This window comes from Patagioenas fasciata, chromosome 20 (assembly GCF_037038585.1).
Source record: "Patagioenas fasciata isolate bPatFas1 chromosome 20, bPatFas1.hap1, whole genome shotgun sequence".
NCBI classification, from domain to species: domain Eukaryota; kingdom Metazoa; phylum Chordata; class Aves; order Columbiformes; family Columbidae; genus Patagioenas; species Patagioenas fasciata.
The window spans coordinates 4,739,494-4,761,868 of NC_092539.1; the positions used below are offsets into that span (position 1 = coordinate 4,739,494).

A 22,375-nucleotide genomic window follows, 5' to 3' on the forward strand; every position below is an offset into this window, starting at 1 on the left:
TAAAACAACAACAAAAAAGCAATATGATGGTTGTTGTAGCCTCCCAGCAGTTGGAGTACGGGAGAGAGCCACCACGTGAGCAGCTATTCCCGAAATTGGTCGTTCCCGAGGACACGGGCAGGAGAGATCATGGCAATCACACAGCACGACCCCCCACCCGACACCGGCCAGCTAATTCCATTTGGAGATTTGTGCTTCACTTTCAGCCTGGATTTATCTAATCACAGCATCCAACTGCTGGATACAGTTATGCCCAAGCCTGCGGTGTGGGGGGCTTTGCTCTGAATAGCATTTATTTCCCCAAATACAGAGAGCTGGTCAGCCAAGGTTATTTTTCCCCACGCTTTCTCACCGGGGAAAGACCACAGGCATGTGCCTCGAGAATGGGCTTTTTTTACCATACGAGGAAAAACAATTATAATTCCCAGCACAGCGTTGGGCTGTGCACCAGGCTCGCTCCTCCGTGCGCATAGGACTGACCCTGCCCACTGCCTGTGGGCTCATCCACAGCCCTCCCCACATCAGCATCTCCAGGAAAAAATGCTTCCCCGACATGAAACGAGGCACAAACCACCAGAAAAGCTATTGCAGAGGTATACAATGAGGTTTCTCAGAAGTTATCCCAGCTGCCAAGCTAATTTCAGCCCTTTACACCTGAAAAGGCTTCTGAGCTCAGGTACAGAGTTTGTACCAAACACCAATATAATTCTCACAACATCCAGCAAGCTCTGGATGCTTTTCCTAAAAGCAGTGCAAACAGTAAAACAGCTGCAGTATTTTTTATTATTATTATTTTTAAAAAGCAGAAGACCACGGTTCCAAGATTGCAGAGTTAAATACCAAACTGCAGGAGAGCAGGAACTTCACTCAGACTCTAATTAGGGGTCAGCTAATATAGAAACCAGCAAAGTATAATCTGAACAGGTCAAGGTAACGCAACTTCCTTAAGGGATGGTGGAAAAGAGGCATGCTAAGCAACCTGGCAGTATTATCTGCAAAAGCCTTTAAAATAGATGAAGGAGATTTAGATGGTCTAATTTCAGTGGATTTTCAGAAAGCTTATGATAAAAGTGCTTCATAAAAGATTAAGGAAAATAAATGGCTACCTAGTAAGGGGCACAGCCAGGCAGGGATTACAGCTGGTGAGGCAAAGGGAAACAAAGACAGCACTTCCCAAATTGAAATAAGGTTCACGGGGGCCAACTGCATTAGGGAAACGTTTTGGTTTGCTGCAGCTTCCGGGGTCGAGCACCTTTGTCCGAATTCCTTAGGCACCATGGGAGGTAGATGATGAAATTCTGTTTAGGTGAGTAAATGAACATGTTCTGCACCCTAAGCCGCTCGCCAGAGGAAGGTGAATGTCTGAAAAACCATACTGATCCTAATATTTTAGTTGATTTGTCTCCAACATTGCCAATAGAGGAGACTCCAAAGGAAGATGACAAAGCCGCATCCCTGCGGCAGGATGCAGAGAACCCTGGCTGCTGCTGGACTGGGAGGGAAGAGCCAGATGTGCCACAGCTGGCAAAGAGATGGCAACGGAGATTGCGAAGTCTGATCACGTCCCTGCTCCTGCTAACAGCTAAGCCAGCTCGGCAGTACCCACGGGGAGCAGGGTTGTTTTTCCCAGCTCCAAATCCAGTGGCGGTGCCACCCGATGGCAGCAGAGATTCTGACAGTGGGGCTGCCCACATGCATATTGGGAGAAAAAAGCTACTTGGGGAACACTCGAAATTTAATTAACAGCCTGTAAGACCTTTCCAAAGAAAGGCATGAGGACACAGAAAGGAATAGACTTCATATTTTTTTCTGAATTGGCAAACCAGGCACTCGCAGTGCTGAGATCTTGCCCACCCAGACCCTTTATCTCTTCTAGCCTGAGACCCATCACCAGCCAACCCTCCCCTCCCCATGCCCTGGAGAGGTCTGAAATACAGCTTTTCAATGCTTTTCCTCCTCCACCTGCTGCCTCGGCAGAGAAATATGGTTCATGCCAACTCCAAGGGATGCTTTCCCCAAAAATCCCCCCTGTGAGCGGCCCATGAGGACACCGCACACACACACACGCTCCTTCTCCAAACTGGACATGGGGACTCCAGCCACACAGACCAAGATGCAAAGTTTATGGAGGACATCTGCAGGCAGGATGGTGTGTGCAGCCCATCTCAGAGGCAGCCCTGGAAGCCTCTCAGCAAATATTTGACATATATTTTTGGAAGGTGTTTGCTGGGGGGGCTGCCAGCTCACGCTAGTACATTAAACTGAAGAGAAGCTGGTTCAGTGCTTTTCATTAACAAACCTCCATGAGGGGGAAAAAATAAATGCAATTCCCCAGTCTAAGGTAAAAAGAAAAAAAAAAATAACCAACAGTTTTCTTCATGCGAAGCTAACATAGAGTAAATCAATCAAACCCTGCTCCCCCATGACAGGGGCGGACGCATCATTGAACAACGCTCATCGCTCCCCGCTGGTGATTTCTCATCCCACCCATGCCAGGAAAACCTCACCAAGCAGTGGCCCCAGCGCCGTGGCAAGAGATGCAGCCACCCTGTCCCATCCTACAGGCTTCCAGGCATTGCAAAATACTTGAGTGATGCACTTTGTTAACAACACCACGAGAGAGACGAATCAGTTCTTGGGCAATTTAAGACCTTGCAATTTTTTTCAGGGACCCAGGAGGGTGCCACATTAGCAGCCTCTACGCACCTAATGAGATGCTGTTCAGCTAAAACTTCTGGAGAAATCCGGAGACAGAAAGCGTCCAGCTTCCCAGGGATTTTTCAGTAGGGAGCACTAATGACATCAATCAGAAAACCAGTTGAGCTTCATACACCCGCTATCTTGTGGCACTTCTTCGTCAGCATCTCTAGCAGCATCTAACAGCGGGAGCGCGCTTCCAACAAATCCCAAGCACCGCATTTCATTCCTACGCACAGAACAACATTGGGGCTGAGATGCCTTGTGCCTCGGCACAGCCTTTCACCGTACACACAGCAACAGCCACCTGCACAACCCTCCTCCGTGAGCCCTGCGCTCCACCTTGCTTAAACACCACAACGCCAGGAGGAACAGTGAACCTATTTGGGTTTGGACTGGAGACTAAGCATGTAAAACCAGCAACGCCACATCTCCACATATCATATGAGTCGCTCTTTAGAAGCACTTGCAAATAAATTCAAATAAATTCCCAGGTAACCCTCTCAAATCGGACAAAGTGGTGCAGAGACAAGGAGATTTCACCCCATGCACTATCCTGGCTGCAGGTGCATCCTCGAGGCTCTGCGGCAGAAATGCTTCTAAAAAAGCATAGAGGTTATATGGGACAAAAGTGTTAGCGTTCAGTCTGAGTGTGGACTTGAGAGTCTGCTTTACATCCCAGAAGCATCACTAGGTACCAGCAGGGAGCCTGATGTTGTGGACCAGGAAGAGACAAATCACTAAGTGGGAGAGGGATGAAAAAGTCAACATTGCGCTGGGCCCCATCACCAGGAACAGCCCAGCAGCAAGAGGGTCACAGCACATCCCCAGCCCACGCTTCACCCTAACAAAGACATAAGTGACATTCAAAAGTGAACGTGCTTGACATCTCCCTGCATCCCCCTCTCAGCCAGAGCCCGCAAACTACAGATTGGGCAAATTTATGCTTCCATGCATGTCCAGCATCTCTGCAAACACTGCTTGGGAAAGCCCCTTCAAATGGGATTTCTCCCCACTGGGGGTTTTTTCTCCGGTACAAATCTATTTGAAAAGAAGATAAAACATCTGCAGTTTGACTGAGGTTTTATTCAGAGAAAGCTCTGGCTCAGAAATAATTGCCGTTTGCTATAATTGGTGAGATGCAGGAAGGGACTAGATACAAGTGGAGTCTGGTGCAATTTTGGGAGATTTGTTACGCTTAGCTCACTTCTATCAATTTCAGTAGCTCAGACACTTATGACCTGTTGCTCGGCTTATTGTGAAAATGGCTTTTATTTACTGCACTTCCATTAAAAGATGAAATCCATGCATAGGGCTCACAGGGCAGAAAATCACAGTTTACGTCTCAGCTTATCTCCCTTCAGCGGCCTCAGCTCATTTTCGCCCTGGCTTGCTCCCAGCTGCTATAAAAAAAGTATTTCCGAGCACTGTTTCGAGTAGCCAAAGCCCCTTTCAGGCCACAGGGCAGGCAGCACATTGAGATTTTAAGGGAGCGCACAGTGCTGCAGCCGCTGAGTCGGGATGGAGGGACGGCGAGGGTGGAGGGATGGAGATGTTGCAGCGCAGGCTCTCAGCTCACATGGCACAGGACACCAGCGGTTGTTTTGCAGCAAATACAGACTCCACTGTGCTTGCAGTCACCCTCCAAACCTCAGCCAGCACCAGCTATCAGCTGCAACGTAAGGAGATGAGACAAACCAAGCTCTGTGCTCCTGGACAGCAGGTTCCTGCTCTCCTGGATCTTCAGAGCTGCCCTCAATGCAGCCCCAAGCCCCACACACACAGCACAGGGGGCATCACCACTGCAGAAGTAAACTCAGAACCTCTTTCCACACCAGTTCCCTCCCAGTTCTGCCCACAGACACCACAGGGCTTCTCCCCAGTGCTGCGGCAGGTATCGCACCCAGCCTGCGCATCAGCAGGAAGACCAGCAGCGACGGGACGTGGGTGCTTCCTCCTGTACCCGCTCTAACGGAATCACAGAATCATTTTGGTTGGAAAAGATCTTTAAGATCATCAAGGCAAACCTTTAACCCAGCACTGCCAAGTCTTGCTTGTGTGTGGTGGAGACACCACCAGCCATAAAAAAAGGTGTCGGGGGAAGATGCACATGCAGGCAGCCTGAGCTCTGCCGTCCTCGTGAGAGGCCATTGGAACACCAGACACACCACCTCCGAGGGCAGCCAGAAATGGTCCCCAGCACTGGTGTGGAGTTGCTAAGGTTACCTCCTCGGCTGCCTAATTAAAGAAGCTGCCACTCTCCTGCAGAGATCGGGAGCCGTGTGTGCACGTGGGAGAGAGGAGGAGAACTCTCAATCGCACAGATCATTTTTAGCACACTAAAGTGGAGAAAAAACCCAAACCCCAAACGGGACATTGCATTACAGACATCAGCCACTACAGCGGCACCCTGCTGTCCTGCTGCCACCCCTCTGGGCAACTTGTGCCAGTGTTTCACCACCGTCATTGTAAAAAACGGCTTCCTGATGTCTGGGAAGGAGGTATAGGTAGAGGTACAGGGAGGTGCGCTCACTCAGTCGAGGTCATTTCATGAGTCAGCAGCAAAGCCAAGACAACAATTCCAGAACAACTCAAAAATCCTGTATTTTCCACCAGCTGAATACGCACACTCCTGTACACCTCCTTTTACTGCAGTGCAGTACAGACCATGGAGGGAAGCTCTTCCCCTGACCTCCAACACAGTTAAGAGATGGCTTTCACCTACTGAGACCAGATCCCAAATCCCATAGCTAAGGCCAGGAACCAAGCTGGGAGCATGGAACAAGACACGACATGAAATACAGCACCTCAAAGAGGCTCAGAAGAGCCTCTCCTTTTGGGAAGAAATCAAACATCACATGCATGTACAGTTGTCCCCTTGTGCAGCCAACTTTGAGCACCTTCCTGCCCATCTCCATCCCAGTCTCCAAGAGCGGAGGACCTTCCTCCACGAGGTAGAGAAGGCAAGACCATCCCCAACCATGGTTAACACTCAGATTTGGGAGCACTGGGCAGAGGGGGGCCAGGACTGTCCCATCCAGCAGCTAAAAACCTTAGGAGAAACCACAGAAACCACCTAGTCTCCATGGCCAGACCTTCGAGGAACAGGAGCGGTGTTATTCCTGGATGGCAGCGCTGCCGGGATGTGACTTTGCTGGTTCAAAAAAGTTTAAGAGCAGCAGGATAAAAAAAGCAGATGCAGCCAAAAATGCAAAGAGATCCCTGGAGCTGAAGCACTTGCCAAGTTTCTCCTTAACGCTTCAAGACACCCACTCATCCTCCCCAAGGGCTTGTCAGACTCACATGGCAAAAAATACATGCTCCACACCCACCCGAGCCCAAAAGAAAAGACCCTGAAATAAATCTGGAATCCAGGGCTGGCAGGAAGACAAAGCTGGGGGCTGAAGAGGAATTTTTGGTGCGTAACGAAGGAACTGCCTGACAGCTCTTCTGCAGCAGACCAGGGCTCGTGGCCCTGTAACTCACCCAGCCCCCTCAGCCACCGCAATAGATTGCTGTTAATTACAGGGCACCTGCTCCGAGGCCCCTGGGTATCTGAGAGAGTGTAATGGAAACTAGAGCTTAATGGGAATTTAGAAAACCCATCACCACAAGTCAGTGCATTTAGGTGGTTGGGAAAAGACAATCCCAAGAAAAGGTGGTGGGTGAGCAATCAATGATGCTGTTTTTCATCCTGGCTGAGAGGAGCTGCAGGCAGCCAACAAAGCAGGGGTTCACTTTGCAGAACCCCGTTAGATACCCCAGACACCTTCGTGTTTGGGCTGGGTGAAGGGATTGCAGCTTAAACTGACAAAATGCAACGTGGGGATGGAGGAGCCAGGCATTGGAAGAAGCTGTGACAGAGCCCACAGTGCTGGAAGTGCCCAGACCCACCAGCCCTTCACCCTCCCAATCCTGGTGCAGCCCAAGAACAGCCCTGAGATGACTCTGTTGATAAGGGGGATAGCCAGGTCCAGCCAGGTTCACAGCTGTGAAATATTCATTTTCACAGACCAACACCAACTGCAGCAAGCACTGCAAGGGTCAGAATCGGCGAGGGCATCGCTCAGGCAGCAAGGACGGGACCAGCATATGGCCATGATCCATCAGCATCCTATCTCACACCCTCCTCCTGCTGCTCCGTCAGCTGCCTGCAGAAAAATAAGTGCCCGGGTGACAAGGGACACCCAGTGCTCCCTCCGTCAGGGCTGTGCGGGGCTCATCCTGCCCAGTAACACCAGCAGGAGCTGTTCACTTCGCCATACTGGACACAGGGTCACCCGCATGACAGTCAAAGCCAGCAGCACCTCAAAGGGCCTTCATCGATCTTCAGGCATGGTCGCACTTGATTCTGGCCAGGGAAATCGTGCTGAGAGCTGTCTTTAGTGCAAACTTTCTTTTTCTTGCCTCTTTTTTTTTCTCTTTCCTTCTAAATGTGTCAGTTTAAGATCGTAAAAATACTTTCATCTTCAAAACAGTGTCACAACTCCCCTTCAGCATTTTGATAACAATGCTGCCATTTCGGCTTCAAAACATCTTTCCAAACTTATTGTTCACACATACGCCCAACTTTAAAGCTCAGAACTGAGGGGCTGCGATGAAACTGGAACAAGCCACTCTTTGAATAAAGACAAGTTTTCCTTTCATCTAGCGCTAATTAACAGAAGCATCCCTCCCTCTGAGCTGGCCCCTGGTCAGCGCTCGGCGTGTCCGTGAGACCTCAAAGAACAACCTCCCTCTCCCCTCACCCAAGCCCATCTGTGCGCAGCACAATGCAGCATCTCCATCAACACTTTACAGAGATGCAAGAGCCCCTTGGGAGCTGCTGTGGGACCCTTTCAGCTGGGACAGGACACACAGACACTTATTGCAGCTATGTGCAACCAAGCATCCTGCAGGAGCGAACCTCCACGGGATGCTCCAGGGACCCGTGACCTGATCCTCACCCTCAGCTGGCCACTGCAGAGGCTGCTGGTGGATCTCAGTGCCCATCGTGAGACCATTCTCCTGGCCAAACCTTTCCCTTTAACTCAGTTCATGCCAGGAATAAAAATCTCCCCGAGCAGCTCCCTAACTGCTGCAAATATTTGCACTGAGTTGGAAGAACAAGAGCGTGGAGAAGACTGGGGAAACGCTACACAGCCATTACCGGCCAAATTAAAGCTGCAGCTTGTTCCCCAGCCAGGTCCAGAGCATCTCTCCTCTCACCCAGGTCTCACCTGCCCTCCAGCTGCCACAGCCGAGGCGAGAAGCATCGTCTTCAAGTAACAGCTTTTCTTGATTCTAAATTCTTCCCCCACTCAACAACAGCAAAGGGAGAAGAATATTAACACCTGCTGGTTTGCCCTTAGGTGTCTTTGGAGGAGTTTTGTAGAGAAAACAAGCAGTGATTAAAAAATGCAGCCCCACATCCACAGAACACCCTCACCTTTTGAGTCACGGCAAAAATGTCACCTTCCTTCACAGCCCAAACCCTTCCAGTAGCAGGGGGGATGCTGTCCCACACCAGCTCCCTGCAGAGAGGGACATGGGGACATTTGGGACACACTTCCCAAGGAGGTGACCACAGACCTGCTTCAGATGTGGGCCAGGTATCCGCGAACAAATCCGCACTGTTCCTGCAGAAAAGAGGCTTTGGAGACCAAGGTCTACAAAAATATTCAGTTTACATGACTCTGGGCACATCCCAAACTGGCAGAGAAGCCTAATGAGCAGCGGGTAACATGGTTTTGGGGAGGCAATGCAGCTGGGAAAGGCCATAGGAGAAACACAGACATGTTGTTCTGCAAAGGGAAGGCTCTCATGAGGCTCAACCTTCCTTCAGCATCCCCTGCAAACACCCTGTATCTCACCCCAGCGCCGCCACGCCGGCTCAGCTGGGAGGAGTGCTGCAAACAGGATTTTTTCCTCCTGTTTTGCGTTTAAGTGGCTCATTGCAACACACTGTAAAACCCTTCATCAGCACGGAGGGAAAAGGTTTTACAAGAGCCTTTACAATGAGCCTAGGCAACAGAGAAAACCTCCCTCGGCACACACAATTTTGGGCAGCAAACATGATTCCGGGGAGCAAAGCAGAGTCCAGCAGCATCCCCATACCTCGCAGAGCTTGCATCCCAAATCCCAGCTCGCATCCCTGTTCTAACACGCCGCTGGGCCACGGTACGTTAAGGAGCAGCTTGTCGGTTAAGCGGCAAAGGCAGCTGCTACAAAAGCAGAATAAAATTGAGTACAAGGAGGAGCAGCAGCGTGTCTGTCGTGCAAACTGCTGCTCCGGTGAGACCCCAAGCTGGCGACGAGCAGCCCCTACAGGCAGCGTCCCCGACCTCCCTCCCAGCTGCCATCCCACCGGATCATGGATTTCCTCCTCCGACACAGCAGAAGCCAGGAACACAGTAAGGACAACGGTGCTGCTTGTCTGGGGAGAGCGAAGAACAGAAGAGGAGGGAACAGCAAGCACTGGGTTGTGACAAGATGCAAAGCGATGTAATGGAGTTTGTGTCTTCAAGCAGCTCCAGTTTCTTGAATTGTGTTAAAAGGCAAGGCTGTTGCTACTTAATTAAATACACTTCTGCCCCTCTGATCGCACTCAGAAAGATTAAAGCAAGAAACACATGGTTGTTGATCCAATACAAGGCATGCAACTGCAACAACAACAGTAAAAACAACCACAAACCTCTATTGCCTTTTTGAAATTCAATCGATATTGAAGGCTCTTAATGTCCAGGATCCATGAACTACACTGGCAACACCGCGTCCCATTTCTGGTGGCCTGAGGAACAATCTCAATGGGTTCCAGGGAAGGAGGCAAAGCTAAAGGAGCTGCAGGTGACACCACCTGCGCTCCTCGGGTATGGGCACAAGAAGGTTTGGAGCTTGCAATTCAAGAACAAATGGATGAAGATGCTTTTGAGTGTCCCTGCTCCATTCCAGGGCACCCACAGTAATTCCCACACTCAAACATGACAAAATAACCTCCCTTGCTGGTGTGTTGTCCGCTCTTTAATCGAGGACCCAAGGCTGGCAGGCACCTCAGCCCTGTACACACCACACACCCTGGATCTCCTGGATGCATTTAATGGGAACACGTACAGGCTGCTTTTCATTTTACTGTTTGTTTATAGCACACATTTGAGGAGCTACACAGGATGGGAAAATACATCCCATAAACAAACCGCTAAACAAAACATGCTGAGCATGTACCACTCCAAACAAAAATAGACTCCAGCTAACCTCTGCTTTCCAAGCATATGCCTCTGACGACGGCTTTATTTAGTGCCCCTTCTCCCACTTTCAGTTTTGATTTTCAGGCTCTGCCACCCTCAGTAGCAGCTTCAGGCGCCTCCCACCACCCCCACAGCTCCAGGGAAGCCAGGAGCAGATGAAAATAAACCAAATTGGAGCTGGTGACCATCCTGGGTGCCTGAGGCTGCATCGCCCTTCCCTGCGCCCACCCTGCGGGCGGTGGGACCACCAGCAGCCCAGATGCTGCCAAAGGATGCAGGACATGGACATGACATCATCTGGCTCAGGGACTGTCTCTGTGGTGGCAGACGGGGACACTGGGTGACAAAAGACATGCACACCAAGTATTTCAGGCAGACATGTACAGCCTGCCCTGGCAGCAGCCCCTGTGCCCATCAGCTCAACTTTGCCACTCTACTTATGCCCAGAAGCAATTTTTCAAGCGCTCAAACTTTATTACCCCCTTTCTTGGGGCTGCACAGAGGGCACGTTACCCTGCAAACGCTTTTTCTACCAATATCCAAAGCTGTTGAAGCTGCTCTCAAGTAATTCCCACCCACACCTACTGCCCCAGGAAGATATTTCTTTCCCGTTTTTGCATAACAAACAGCTACATGGTTTTACTTTTTCTCCTGAGAAACTCAGGCTTAGAGGAAAACACCCGGCGCGGTGTTAGTCCGAGATCAGACTTGATAAAGTTCCCCCTGCGAGGGGGACGCGCTACCGCAGAGATTAGACCTCAGCGTTCCCGAGAGCATTCAGTCACCCCGGCAGGCTGCGGCACAGCGAGTTTGTAAAGCTCCTCGGGAATCCTTCAAGATGAAAGGTACAGTATGATACGGATGTATTATATCCATGGGTTTTGTTACAGCACACGTTTCCTAGCACGGTTTTATTGGTAGAACACAAAAGTTCAGCTGAAGCCCAGGGGCTCTTTGGGTGACAAATATGCCCCTCCAGCTGTCCCTCTGCTCTGCAGGGGATGAAAAATGCTGAAGCACCTGATGTGAACACAGGAGATGGAGCAGTCGGTGCCCTTCCAGCCACAGCAAGGACCTGCCTGCACAGTTAAGGCCAACATCATCACTGCAAGACATCTCACTCACAAACGCACCTGTCGGGTCCCCAAAATGCCACTGCTGTGACTGGCAACTCGACAGCATCCCTCCTCTTCAGCTGGACCTACCACAGAGCCTCCTGTCCCAAAGGCCACCCCCAGAACGGGCCAGGAGGCTCCTGTGTGTTGAGCCCACCTTAATGGACTGGTACCCAATGCTGGCATCTCTTGGGGACCCCACGATGCCCATGTCAAGCACCTCCTCCAGAAAATGATGGGAGACATTTGCTGCATTCAGTGGGTGGCCATGGGGCTGGGGGATACCAGACCACACCAGAGCCTGGACCAGCAAAGCCCCAGGCACAGGGAGGTAAAGCCCAGCATGCTGCTTTGGCTCAAACTGCTGCCTGTCCCTGAGAGGGGAGGAAGGAAATGGTTTCTATGTTTTTTGGAAGTCTAATTGATGCTTGAATTGCTACAAATGAGTCTGTGGACACAGCCTGATCATGGGCTGCCCAGTTTGGATGGCATAGAAGAGAGGGAGTGGAATGTGCGTCCACTTTTTGGATCACCTTCCCAATACCTCACTGCTCCTGGGCACCTCTCTCTGTCCAGATTTCCCAAGACATTAGAGGTGAAGGAACAAGGAGTGTGAGCCAGCAGCAGGGCTGCGGGCAAACCTGAGGTCTCCCCGCACCCCAGTTCTGCAGTCCTGGGGCCACTGGCTTTTGGAAGGGAGGTTTCACATTCCCAGTTAGTCCATTGGGTCTTTGCTGCCAGGGTAGAGCCCCTCCGTATACATATCTCATCAGACCCAGAGAAAGAAAGGTATTGGGCATGAAAACCACCAGCATGTCCCAAATTTCTTCCCAGAAAGCGTTGTTGGGCATTGGAACAGGCTGCCCAGGGAAGTGGTTGAGTCACCATCCCTGGAGGGGTTCAAAAGGGGCAGAGATGAGGTTCTTAGGCCCACGGTTTAGTGCTAGAGTTAGGTTAATGGTTGGACTCGATCTTTTCCAACCAAAATGATTCTGTGACCCCCTCTGCCCCAGAGAACCACACTCCACTCCCCCACTGCAGCTCAGCAGTGCAGTTGGCAATGCAATTTCCATTTCATTTTCATGCACTGTAAGAGCAGACAAGGGTGCACAGGAGGTGCTGGGCCCAGCGGGCCCCTTCTCCCTGCAGAGCGATGCACAACTAACCTCCACCACCCCACCTCCCTGCGCACGCCAGCCCCAGCTCCCCTCTGCACAGGATCACTCCCGTGCACATGCCTGGGAGCAACACCATCAGCTCAGTAATCTTCCTAAATACAGCAGTTACCAGGTGACTGGGAAAAAAAATCTCTTTTACTGCTGATGCTGCTAATGGAAAATTTCTCCCCTTTTGCTGCTGCTTTCAAAGCCAGTGGCGGTTTCACACAGACTTTGTCTTGCACGGAGATGGGAGAGGTGGAAGCACAGAGGGAGAGGTGCAAGACTGGTAGGGAGCAGATAATGAGAAACAGAGGGGAACTCGTAAGTCTGTCTTCCTCCCCACCAGTCGCCTCTGCCCAAGGCCACAGCCCTGGCTCCAAATCTTATCTGCCCCATCTTCTCGCAGGCAGTTGCAGCCCAACCTCCTCCTGCAAGGAATCCCTCCCTCCTCCCCGATGGCAGCGGGATAAGTATGCTGGATGTAGTGCTTCTTGCACGCCATACGGGGAAGATGCCCAAAGGGACTGATAGGCCAAAATCATTTATTCTGTGATTTTTTTCCCCCAGCTGTCTCCTTCCCAAGGGACACCCTGACAGCCTCACCCAGCCAGTGCAGATGCAGGCAGCCAAGATCGCTGCTCATCCCCTCCACATGCCATCCTCCTTCTTCAATACCATTAAGTGTCTCCATACTGTCTGGACACTGGAAACCTTAACCACATTAGCTGAGACCCGAGCAGCAGCACAAGCATTCAATTCTTTTAAATGGCACCATTTCTTAAGCTGGTTACAAGCAAGAATCATCTCTGCTCGATGCCAGCACTGACCCCACCAGAGTAGGACTGCGGAGCAGCAAGGGAAGACTGGCTAAAGCTCCTCATTCCCCATTTTAGATGGTTGCAACCACAGGAGGACGGTCCCAACACAAGCCGTACTGTGGGTATTACAGATGACAAAAGGCGTAAATCACAGCATTTCTATTTTCTTCATCTCTCCTTTCCAAACCCAGCCTACCCCCACACTCTACAAAGCATTTTGGTGCGATGGTAGGTGTTTCTCAAGCCACCTGCACCTGCTAACATATGTGTCGAGGTAGCATAAGATCAATCCCTCATCATTCCCACAAGTGGCATCAATCTGTTCTCCTCCTGTCCCAGCCAGTCCTGTGCCTGAACTCCTGTTACACCAGGAAAGCCCGCGGGCTCAGCGTGGTTTCACAGCCAGTCAACACTGCACACCAGCACCGTATCACCGAGGCAGTACCAAGGCTTGTCCATCACACAGCCAGGGTTTACACTTTTAGGGCTTAGAAAGGAAAAGGCTGCAAGTTTTGGAGATAACATCTATCTGCGTGGTGGCACTCAAAGGTCACTCACCGCCCCAGCCCCAATAGAAAAATGCAAGCTCCCCACTTAATTCTGAAGAAAAGTACGTTTTTTTCCTCCAACAGAAGAGCTATAAAGGTGTCTGGCACACCAGCATCATGGAAACACCGCTGCCATCACATGGGAAGAAGAGGGGAGCAGGGGGGATCCGCAGCCGCCAGCCTCCTTAGTCACTCCAGCCCTCACTCCAGCCGACAGCTCAGCTGCAGCGAGCGGCTCCTCTCTCCATAGCTAATCTTCTGTTGCCACTAGCTGGTCAACGCAGGTACTCTTGGAAAGCAGCAACTCCCTGAGCACAGCCTGCCACACTCACTCACAGACTGCCGGTTTTAACTGAGATTTTCACCCCAGAAAATACCTGATATGAAGCAAAATCCCTGCAAGTCCACATCCCACAGTGCTGGACAAGCCATGTTCAAACTTGCCTTTGCAGGGGGACGCGGTCATTTGAGGACTGACCCATTTTCATGGGTATTTTGTGCCTCCTGCCTTTCCGGGTGCTACAGAGCTCACCTCTCCTGCCACCACAGCGGGCAGATCTCGAGCTCAGGACCCACATCTTCGGCACAACCCCAACCCCAGCCAGGCTCTGCCTCCTTCCCTTTCCAATTACAAAAACCCAACAGCCTGGAAAACTTCAATAATCATATGGCTTCATACAAAAAGGGAAGGAAAATGTTATCAGAAGGTTTTTGTTCTTCCCTGTGGCCCCCATCACCAGACCACAGGGTGAGCATGAAGCGGGAGGGAACAGCCCCTGCTCTTGGGTCTACATTCCCCCGCTCCTCATCACAAAGAGCCCAACACCACATCTCATCTTCACTGTATCACCTTGTTGGGGATTTTTGGCTCCTTCCACTTGCCTCATGGAAGATCTGACTCTTTACGCCTTGGATCACCTTGATTAACCAAACCTCTGGCCAGACCCACAGCACAGTTCAAGTCTTGTGGTAGGGAGTTAACAGAAAAGGGAGGTGTCGAAACCAAACTTTGCTCATCGGCTTCTCTCTACACAGACAACCCAGTTCTTAGAAACCGTGCCCTGATGAGCAGGGTCTCATTCTGGGCACCCACATGATGCTGCTCCAGATCTCACAGCCCAACTCAAAGCAGAGAACGGTGCTTCTCAACAGCAGCACTGAAAAGCTTCAGTCCTGCCGGTGCTCCCCAGGCAACCTCCCCAGCTTCACCACCTCACTCTGCAAAAACAGGAGCTGTTGGCAAAAGCAAGGGTGGCAAAACCCTGTTCATGTATTTGCAGAAAAAGCAGTAAATTCAAACAATCTGCAGGGAACTAAGAACCATCCCTTATTTCAATGCGTTCTTACCCTAAAGAGGTGGTGTTCAAGTTAGAAGACAGCATCAGGAAAAGTTGAGAAAGAAGAGAGGCACCAAACAGCTGAGGAGGTGGAGGAGCTACACAGCTTTGATTAGGAGGGGACAGTCACCCATCACACACAGGGGCCATGGTGGGACACCGGTAAAGTAGATGCACGAGCAACTTTTCTGACAACCACCGAAACAAAGTAGCTAGTAGAGCTGCAGACACCCGTCAAACAGCATCCATTAAAGCCACTTATGAGAAGCGTGTAGTAAACTGTTCTTACATAAGCCACTACTGGGTAAGAGCACTGGTGAAAATTTGTCTGCCTCTTTCCTCTCTCTCTATATATATCTGCACACACATAGACAGAGCTCATCTAAATTAGCTCGGAAGCTAACTGCTTCATTCCCTGAATTGCACTTCAAGCAGGCTACACTGCTTGTGGAGCAGCTATTGTACAGAGCACATGGCTGCTGACTAAATCAAGATACATACCTTAGAGAGACCTCATTGTACAAGAATAAAGTCAATGATAGGCTGCACCATTTGCCAGCGAAACACTAGAAGAATTAGAGGGGGGGAAAAAAATACCGCAAAGCATCAGTTGTATCCAAGGTTAAGGAAAGGGCAGGATGCTTTTTCAGGAAAGGGGACGCACAGCAATTCATAATGCATTGGTGGCAAAGTTACATTTGTCATTTCCTGCCACCACTGTGCTTTGCTGGGTAATTTTATAGTAATGTAACTGAGGAGTAGGGGGGGAAACATCCTTCTTGTCTACAACACAAGAGAGAAAAAAAATGAACCGAGGTATAGGAAATATAGAAACTCAGAGACCCCGCTGAAGAAGTGGAAAAGAGCAAACCAGAGCTGCCGACTGGCGTTTCAGCGGCAGGTCCCCTGCTGCAGCCTGGAAAGGATGCAACAGGGAAACTAAGTTTTCTACCTCTGTTGGGAGAAGATGAAACCATTCCCTCCCGGGCTCCTCTCCTGCTTGCCGGAGGCTGCGTGCAGTCTGTACCCACTGCAGAGCCGGCTCCCGGCAGGCAGGGATGCAACCCTGGAAACTCTCGCTTTAGGCACTTAGACTAAGGAAATAAAACCTCATATTGTCAGGGAACAGAAAAAGTTGTCTTTCTCCCTTGAAGGAGGAATCCTGTAAAGAAAACTGACACACAGCACTGCAAGCACTTTGTACCAGCCACCGACTCAGAGCATCTCTCTCCTCAGCCCATTTTAACTTGGTCAGCCCTTAAGCCCGGCAGAAGATGAGGTGCTTTTACATGGTTTAGTGGTGGACTTTGCAGTGTTAAGTTTACAGCTGGACTCTATGATCTCAAAGGTCTTTTCCAGCCTTAGCAATTTGATGACTCTAAGTTTCCCACCGGTGCAGACAAGGCTCTGACACCTGCCAGCCTTTAGCTACAGATTCCCCACCCTCCTTTAATGCAAAGGAGCGCTGAGAGGCACAGGAACCACTCCAGTGCCAGGAGACTTATTAAGCTGGGAGCTGCTGAGCAGACCCAGGACTACAGATTGCCTGCTTAAACACAGGCTTAAACAAACGCATCGCCGCCAAGCAAGGCAATAAGCAAGGCAATGTTTTATTTTGTGCTTCCTGGTCTGGAAAGACTTTTGAGCCCTGAAGAACAGGGTGGCCTCAATTTATTCTCAACTTATTTCACTTCAGAGACTGTAGTATTAGCGCCAGGATTCCGCTCTGCCTGCTTTATGGTTTGCGGGTTTTTTTGTTTGTTTGGGTTTTGGGGATTTTGTTTGTTTGTTTGGGGGTTTTTGTTTCATTGTGTTGGGTTCTTTGTCTTTTTTCTCTCTCCCCAAAGTCCCTCCAGGATGTCAGTCAGGGCGGCTGTCCCAAGCTGTGTGTTTTAGGAGGTCTTCCTACCACATCCTTACCCCCACGAGGCCAGAAAGCAGTCTGCCAGCAGCAAGAGCCTCGACTCCAAGACATTTAGGAGCCTTCAAGACATTTGCAATCAGCAGAATATCAGCTCTTAACGTGTCTTCCTAAACTCAGGCCCAAACAGCCACTAAAAACATATTCAGCAACACACATAAGTACACATAAGCATCAGAAATCAGCTAACAATAAGGGCTATCAAAGGTTTTGGCAAAGAGAAGCCACTGTTTAAAGCAATCCCTGCCCTCAAATCACAGCAAAGCCATTCGCCTGACCTCCCACGTGTAATGTGATTTTCACCTCCAAGAGCCCATTACGAGGCAGCAGCAGCTCCCAGGTTCCCAGTCACCGATGAACTCAGAAAATGAGGCAGTGGGGAAAAACACACAATAGAAAACTCCAGCCTTACTTCCTGTACTAGAAAAACAAGCCGGCAGAAATCCTCTACAGCACTCACCCAGAAAAGAGTTAACTGTGAGTGAGACTCAGTTGCCACACCAGGAGACGGGAAGAAATGCAACAAATTTGAAATATCAGAGCATCCACAGCAATTCATGAGCTAGACCTTGGGGAAGGACAAGTGTTTTACCTTCTCTGGAGGTAACGTGCTGATTAATCTCAGGACGGTGATGAAGCCATCCCACCATGGGCAAAGCTCCCATTTATCTTCTGATCCACTTGATGCCTGCGGGTTCAGGGGAAAAGGAGGGGACGTCTGGGGGTCTTTTGGCTGTGAAGGGGCATCAACAAAAACACAGCTTTGCACAGAATGTACTACATATTGAAGAGTAGACACATAACCAATATACCAGGAAAGCAAAAGAGAATTGCTCAGACCCAAGACATGGTCTCTTTACTGGCAGTCACTCACAGAAATAGGATTTACTATACAAGATCATGTCTCTGATCTATCAAGACAAATTTCTCTCCTGCAACTTGAGCTATTACCTAAGCTACACACAGAGGGGTTTCTTTGCCTTCTGATATATTTAGATCAGTGTGCAATTCACACCCAGTCCCTGAAGAAACTATACTCCAATCTGAAAATTCAGCTCGGTGAACCATGAAACTTCTTGTTACTTTTAATCACTGTAAGGTAAATGTCATTCCTACTGCATCGAGCCTTTGATTTTTCACTTTTATTACTTGAAATAGAGTATCTGCTTTGTTTGGGATTTTTGTGGTTGACCAACCGTGTCTAAGGAAGCCACACTGCAAAGCCAGAACCCAAGAGGCTCAAGAAGTACCATCAACTTATTTATTACACTTTCTTGCTACACAGAAGCCTCACAGAAGGTAAAATGACAGGACCGGGAGACACAATCAGTCATTTTCCTCCCCTGACACATCGCACCCAGTGAACGGCAATCACTTCCACAAGGTCTGGGAAGGGAATTGCGGTAGATGTCCACCGGGTCCCTGAGGACACCACAACATGCCTGATGCACACAGGGCAACGTGCTGGAAATCACAACCCCACGGTGCCAAGCAGTATCTCAGACCCAAAGTTAAGCAGGTACTTGAATTATCCTTGGTTGAGACACCAAAAAGCAAGCAAGCTAGTAGATAAAGATCAACAAAAAACCTTCGATGACCTGGCAGAGTGAATACCACACTGTCCATACGGCATCCTCAACAGTTCCCTTGGAGGATCCCCAGGCTGATTAAGGCACACGAAAAGGATAAAAGTGACAAGAGGCAGCTCGGGCACCCCATCTGTGACAACAGCATCCGGCATCAAGATGAAAGCACGACAACAGAATTATTTCTAGTCCCATCCCCCTCCCCACAAAAGCTGAGACAGGAGGAAAGTCTGCAGGCGTTCGCCACAGACCCAGGCACTGGAGTTGCGTGTGAAGCAAGAGCAAGCTTCAAGAATTAAGACGAAGCATTTATAAAATTAGGCTCTTGTTAGGAAAACAGCCTCTCCCGTTCTCCCAGGCTCAGCGGTTCCTCCTCCAGGGCGAAGCCTTTAAGTTGGAGCACAAGAAGCAGCACCCATCACTTTATAACCTGAGCGGAGACGCTTTACTCCCAGGGATTTTAAAAAGCAGGAGCCCTCAGGCCCTGCTAAAAAATCCGTCCCCCCCCCCCAAAAAAAAAAAAAATACAGGGTGCAGCAAGGGCAGCGTTAGAAAGCTCCAAACACAACCCGACTGTCCATGATATGGGGGTGGCGGGTGAACAAATATCCCGGCGCAGCAGCGAGACAACCCGCACCGGGCTGCTCCGCGACCCCGGGAGGTGCGGGCTGGGGTGGGGGGTACCGGCGGGACGGGACGCGGCGGGGGATGCGCTGCGGGCTCCTACCGAGGGTGAAGAAGGGCAGCTCGGTGTTGTCCAGGTCGTCCTGCACGGCGACGCGGCCGGGCAGCTCGCTGCGGACGAAGAGCAGCAAGCGGGAGTCGGCGGAGGCAGCGGCGGCGGGCGGCGGGGCGCCGCTCCAGCTGATGTCGTTCTCGCGGAGCACCGGCAGCGTGGACACCGTGACCGTTTTCACGCGGCAGGGACCGGGGGGCTCCCGCGACGCCGCCGCCGCACTGGGCCCGCCGCCCAACATCACCGGCGGCAGCAGCAGCAGCAGCAGCGGGGACGGCGGCGCGGCGGAGAGGAGGCGGCGGCGCGGCGGGGCGGCCATGCCGGGCCGGAGCCAGGCGCAGGAGAGCCGAGGCGAGCGGAGCCGGGAGCACTGAGCCGCCCCAGCCCGCTGCCGCCGCCACCGCCCGGCTCCGCCTCCCGGCCCGCCCCGCCGCCGCCCCCTCGCCGCCGAATCGCGGTTCCGGGGACCCTCTGCCGCTCCCCGGCGGCCGACGGACCCTGCCCGTGGGTTGCGGGAGGAGCGGCCGGGCAGCGCCCCCGGTGGAACCCGCCCCGCTCTACCCGGCTCTTGCCCCGGCACTTTGACGCCGTTACCTCCCCCGGCTCCGCGGTACCTGTGGCCCCGGCGCTTCCCCGCCGTCCGGCTCGGTTTGGCCCCGTCCATCGGCCCCTTCCACCCGCCGGCGCTCTCCTGCTGCTACATTGCTCCCACCTGGGCACCTCACCTCTTCCTAATTAACAAAATCCAGGTTTCCCGTGCACACCTCCCCCCTCGCATCGCCACGCGTACCTGCAGCCTACTCCTTGCTTTTGGGCAAGTGCCAGGGTGCAATAGCACAGATATGTGCTTCCCGTGAGCTTTTACTAGTTATTAGCCATTTATAAGTGAATAAACATCTCCAGCATGCAGGGCACATGAAAACGGCTTGCAATGACAAGCCTAGAGGAGACAAACTGGTGGCTTCTGGCAAAGATTTTTGATCTGGTCTTTAAGAGCCAGTGTTTAAATGGGAACCAGAGGAATGAAATGATGCCGAGGTCTGATCACAGATTCCTACATCCGTCCGCCCCACGGATGTCCTGGTGTCACCCGAGGGCTGGAGTTTGTGTCTGAAGACAAACCAGGTGAGTTCCATTGCTGTGGTTTTGGCTCACGCTCTGCCTTGAGCCACAAGACAGACAGCTGGCTCTTCCAGCAAGGAAGCTGGAATGATGGGGATTAGCTGGGAGGCAAACCCTGTCCCTATGGGCAAAATGGACACAGTTAACCCCAGCACCGCATGAACTTCTGCCCACGGTCAGGCGTGACTAACTGAGATGAGGAGAGGCAGCCTACAGTAGTTATGAGTCAGTGACTCACAACAACAATTTCCTAGTGACTGCTAATCTACCTGATTTTTATTTGTAGATGTACATATAAAAGAAGATGTCAAAACCCTAACAAAGCACACTTAACGCTCAGGCTTATATTATTTCCACAAGCTAATTAAGATCAATTCATCACATGCCTATTGAGGCAAAACAGCCTTCTGAGATACCTAGGTCATCAAATGTTAAAACCACAATAAGGGCAGAATGGCAAAGAATGTGAAATCCAGCAAACAAACAGCTCAAGCACCATTCCCAGGGGCCAGTCCCTGCTCCAGCAGCCGCTGCAGCTCCAGCTCACAACCCTAACAAGCTGGAGCCCCCACTAAAGGGTGTCAGTGTGAGTACGGTGCCTGTTTCCAGCTTCACAAATAGAGAGAAAACAAAAACTATTCACCAGCAAACAGGCAACTAGTTACAAATGGTTTAATGTGGGACCCCAGCTCTGTCTAAATGGGAGGGATAAAGTTTCCAGGCATGCAGGAAAAAAAAGAATAAATCAAGCAAAAATGCAGCCCTAAATGACAGCTATTGGTTGGGAAAACTGCAATAGTAGGGGAAAAAACACATCCCTCTTTTTGTAATTTTTTTTTAAAGGGTGGAAGGATAGATTTTGGACTGGCTTAGGCTGTTGTCAGTACTAATTTCCAGGCACCAGCAGGGTATGTGCTCATTTATTTTCCCTAGTTTTGAAAATTCTTCTAGGAAAAAAGAGCAAAGAAACAATCCTGCATAGATACGCCAAATGACACCCTAGCAGGCAGTATGTCTAAAAAATGAAGTACATTTTTTGTATGCTTTTAGAACTGGAAACCCTGAAAAAATATCTATTTCTGGATAAAGCACCATCCCTGTGACTCCGATGTTGTAGCCGCTTGTGGTACAACTCTGTGTGCACGTGTGCCGTAAGTAGAGACATTTTTGCTCTTGAATACCAGAGGATTTTGGCAAGGGGCTGTCCTTGGGGTGGGAATGGGATCCAGAGATACCTGCTGCTGTCACAGCTCTGGGCAGTGGGTTTTCAGGTGGGGGCATTTCTTCTTTAGCTTTGTCATGGGTCTGGCTGAATTGAAGAGGAGGACACACGGTTTAGGTGTTCTCAGATTTTCTCTGATCTAGCACGTGCCATTGAGCAATGAGGTGAATGCGTGTCAGGGTTTAGAGCTAGAAAGCAACGATCAGGAGACAGGGGTTCAAATGTCCCCTTTGCTATTGTCTGGCTCCGGGCAGGTCCTGAGATATTAGAAATAAAGCTGGGAGGGACCTTAGGGTTTTTTTTTTGGTCTATGCCCCTGCCTAAAGATGTGAGCAGCTCTACAGAAATCATTCAATCCTATTTTGCCTTGTTGTCTGTATTCGTAAAGTACTGCTGACAACTGTCTTCTGAGTAGCACGCTGAGATTTTTCCTGTACAAACATGGGCACAACGATAAAGGGGAACATTCCACTGCCTTTAAATGGATGCATTCAGCTTCAATTTAGCCTAGATCCTTCCCAGTGTAAATGCAAATATCTTCTTATGATGGGGAGAAAAGAATTCCACCTGATTTTTAGTTCAGAAAAGTTAAGCTAAACTCAAAACTTCACTATTTGAAAGCCACCAATAATATTTCCAAAGGGAATTATGTTAGTCCTGGTTTACAACTGAGGTAACGATTTCCATTACCCACCCTGAGCAGCATTCAACAGAAAAGTAAATGGTACTGAGAGGGTAAAGCACATCGCACTGAGAAAGTTTCACTTGTTAGCAAAATATTCTAGGAACACTTACAGAAGTGTGTTTCAACTTGCTAATTTTTAGTTACTTTAAGTCCATGCAAGCGGTGGATTTTTAAGCCAATTGCATACTCCATAATTCAGGTTTCT

The 22,375-nt window shown here is 50.4% G+C and overlaps 1 protein-coding gene across 2 annotated transcripts in view; it reads right to left on the reverse strand.

Moving 5' to 3' along the window:
- The window catches only part of ASTN2 (astrotactin 2), a 312,197-nt gene extending 292,663 nt beyond the window's left edge, over positions 1-19,534 (reverse strand). Inside the window, exon 1 of one of the 2 annotated variants that reach the window (XM_065853591.2) lies at positions 19,133-19,533. In XM_065853591.2, coding sequence (XP_065709663.1) covers positions 19,133-19,460 — 328 coding nt within the window. In that variant the 5' untranslated portion in view covers positions 19,461-19,533. Of the gene's footprint in view, positions 1-19,132 lie in introns of both variants that reach the window. The other variant, XM_071817431.1, reaches the window with a different exon arrangement.
- Between the last annotated feature and the right edge of the window lie 2,841 nt (positions 19,535-22,375).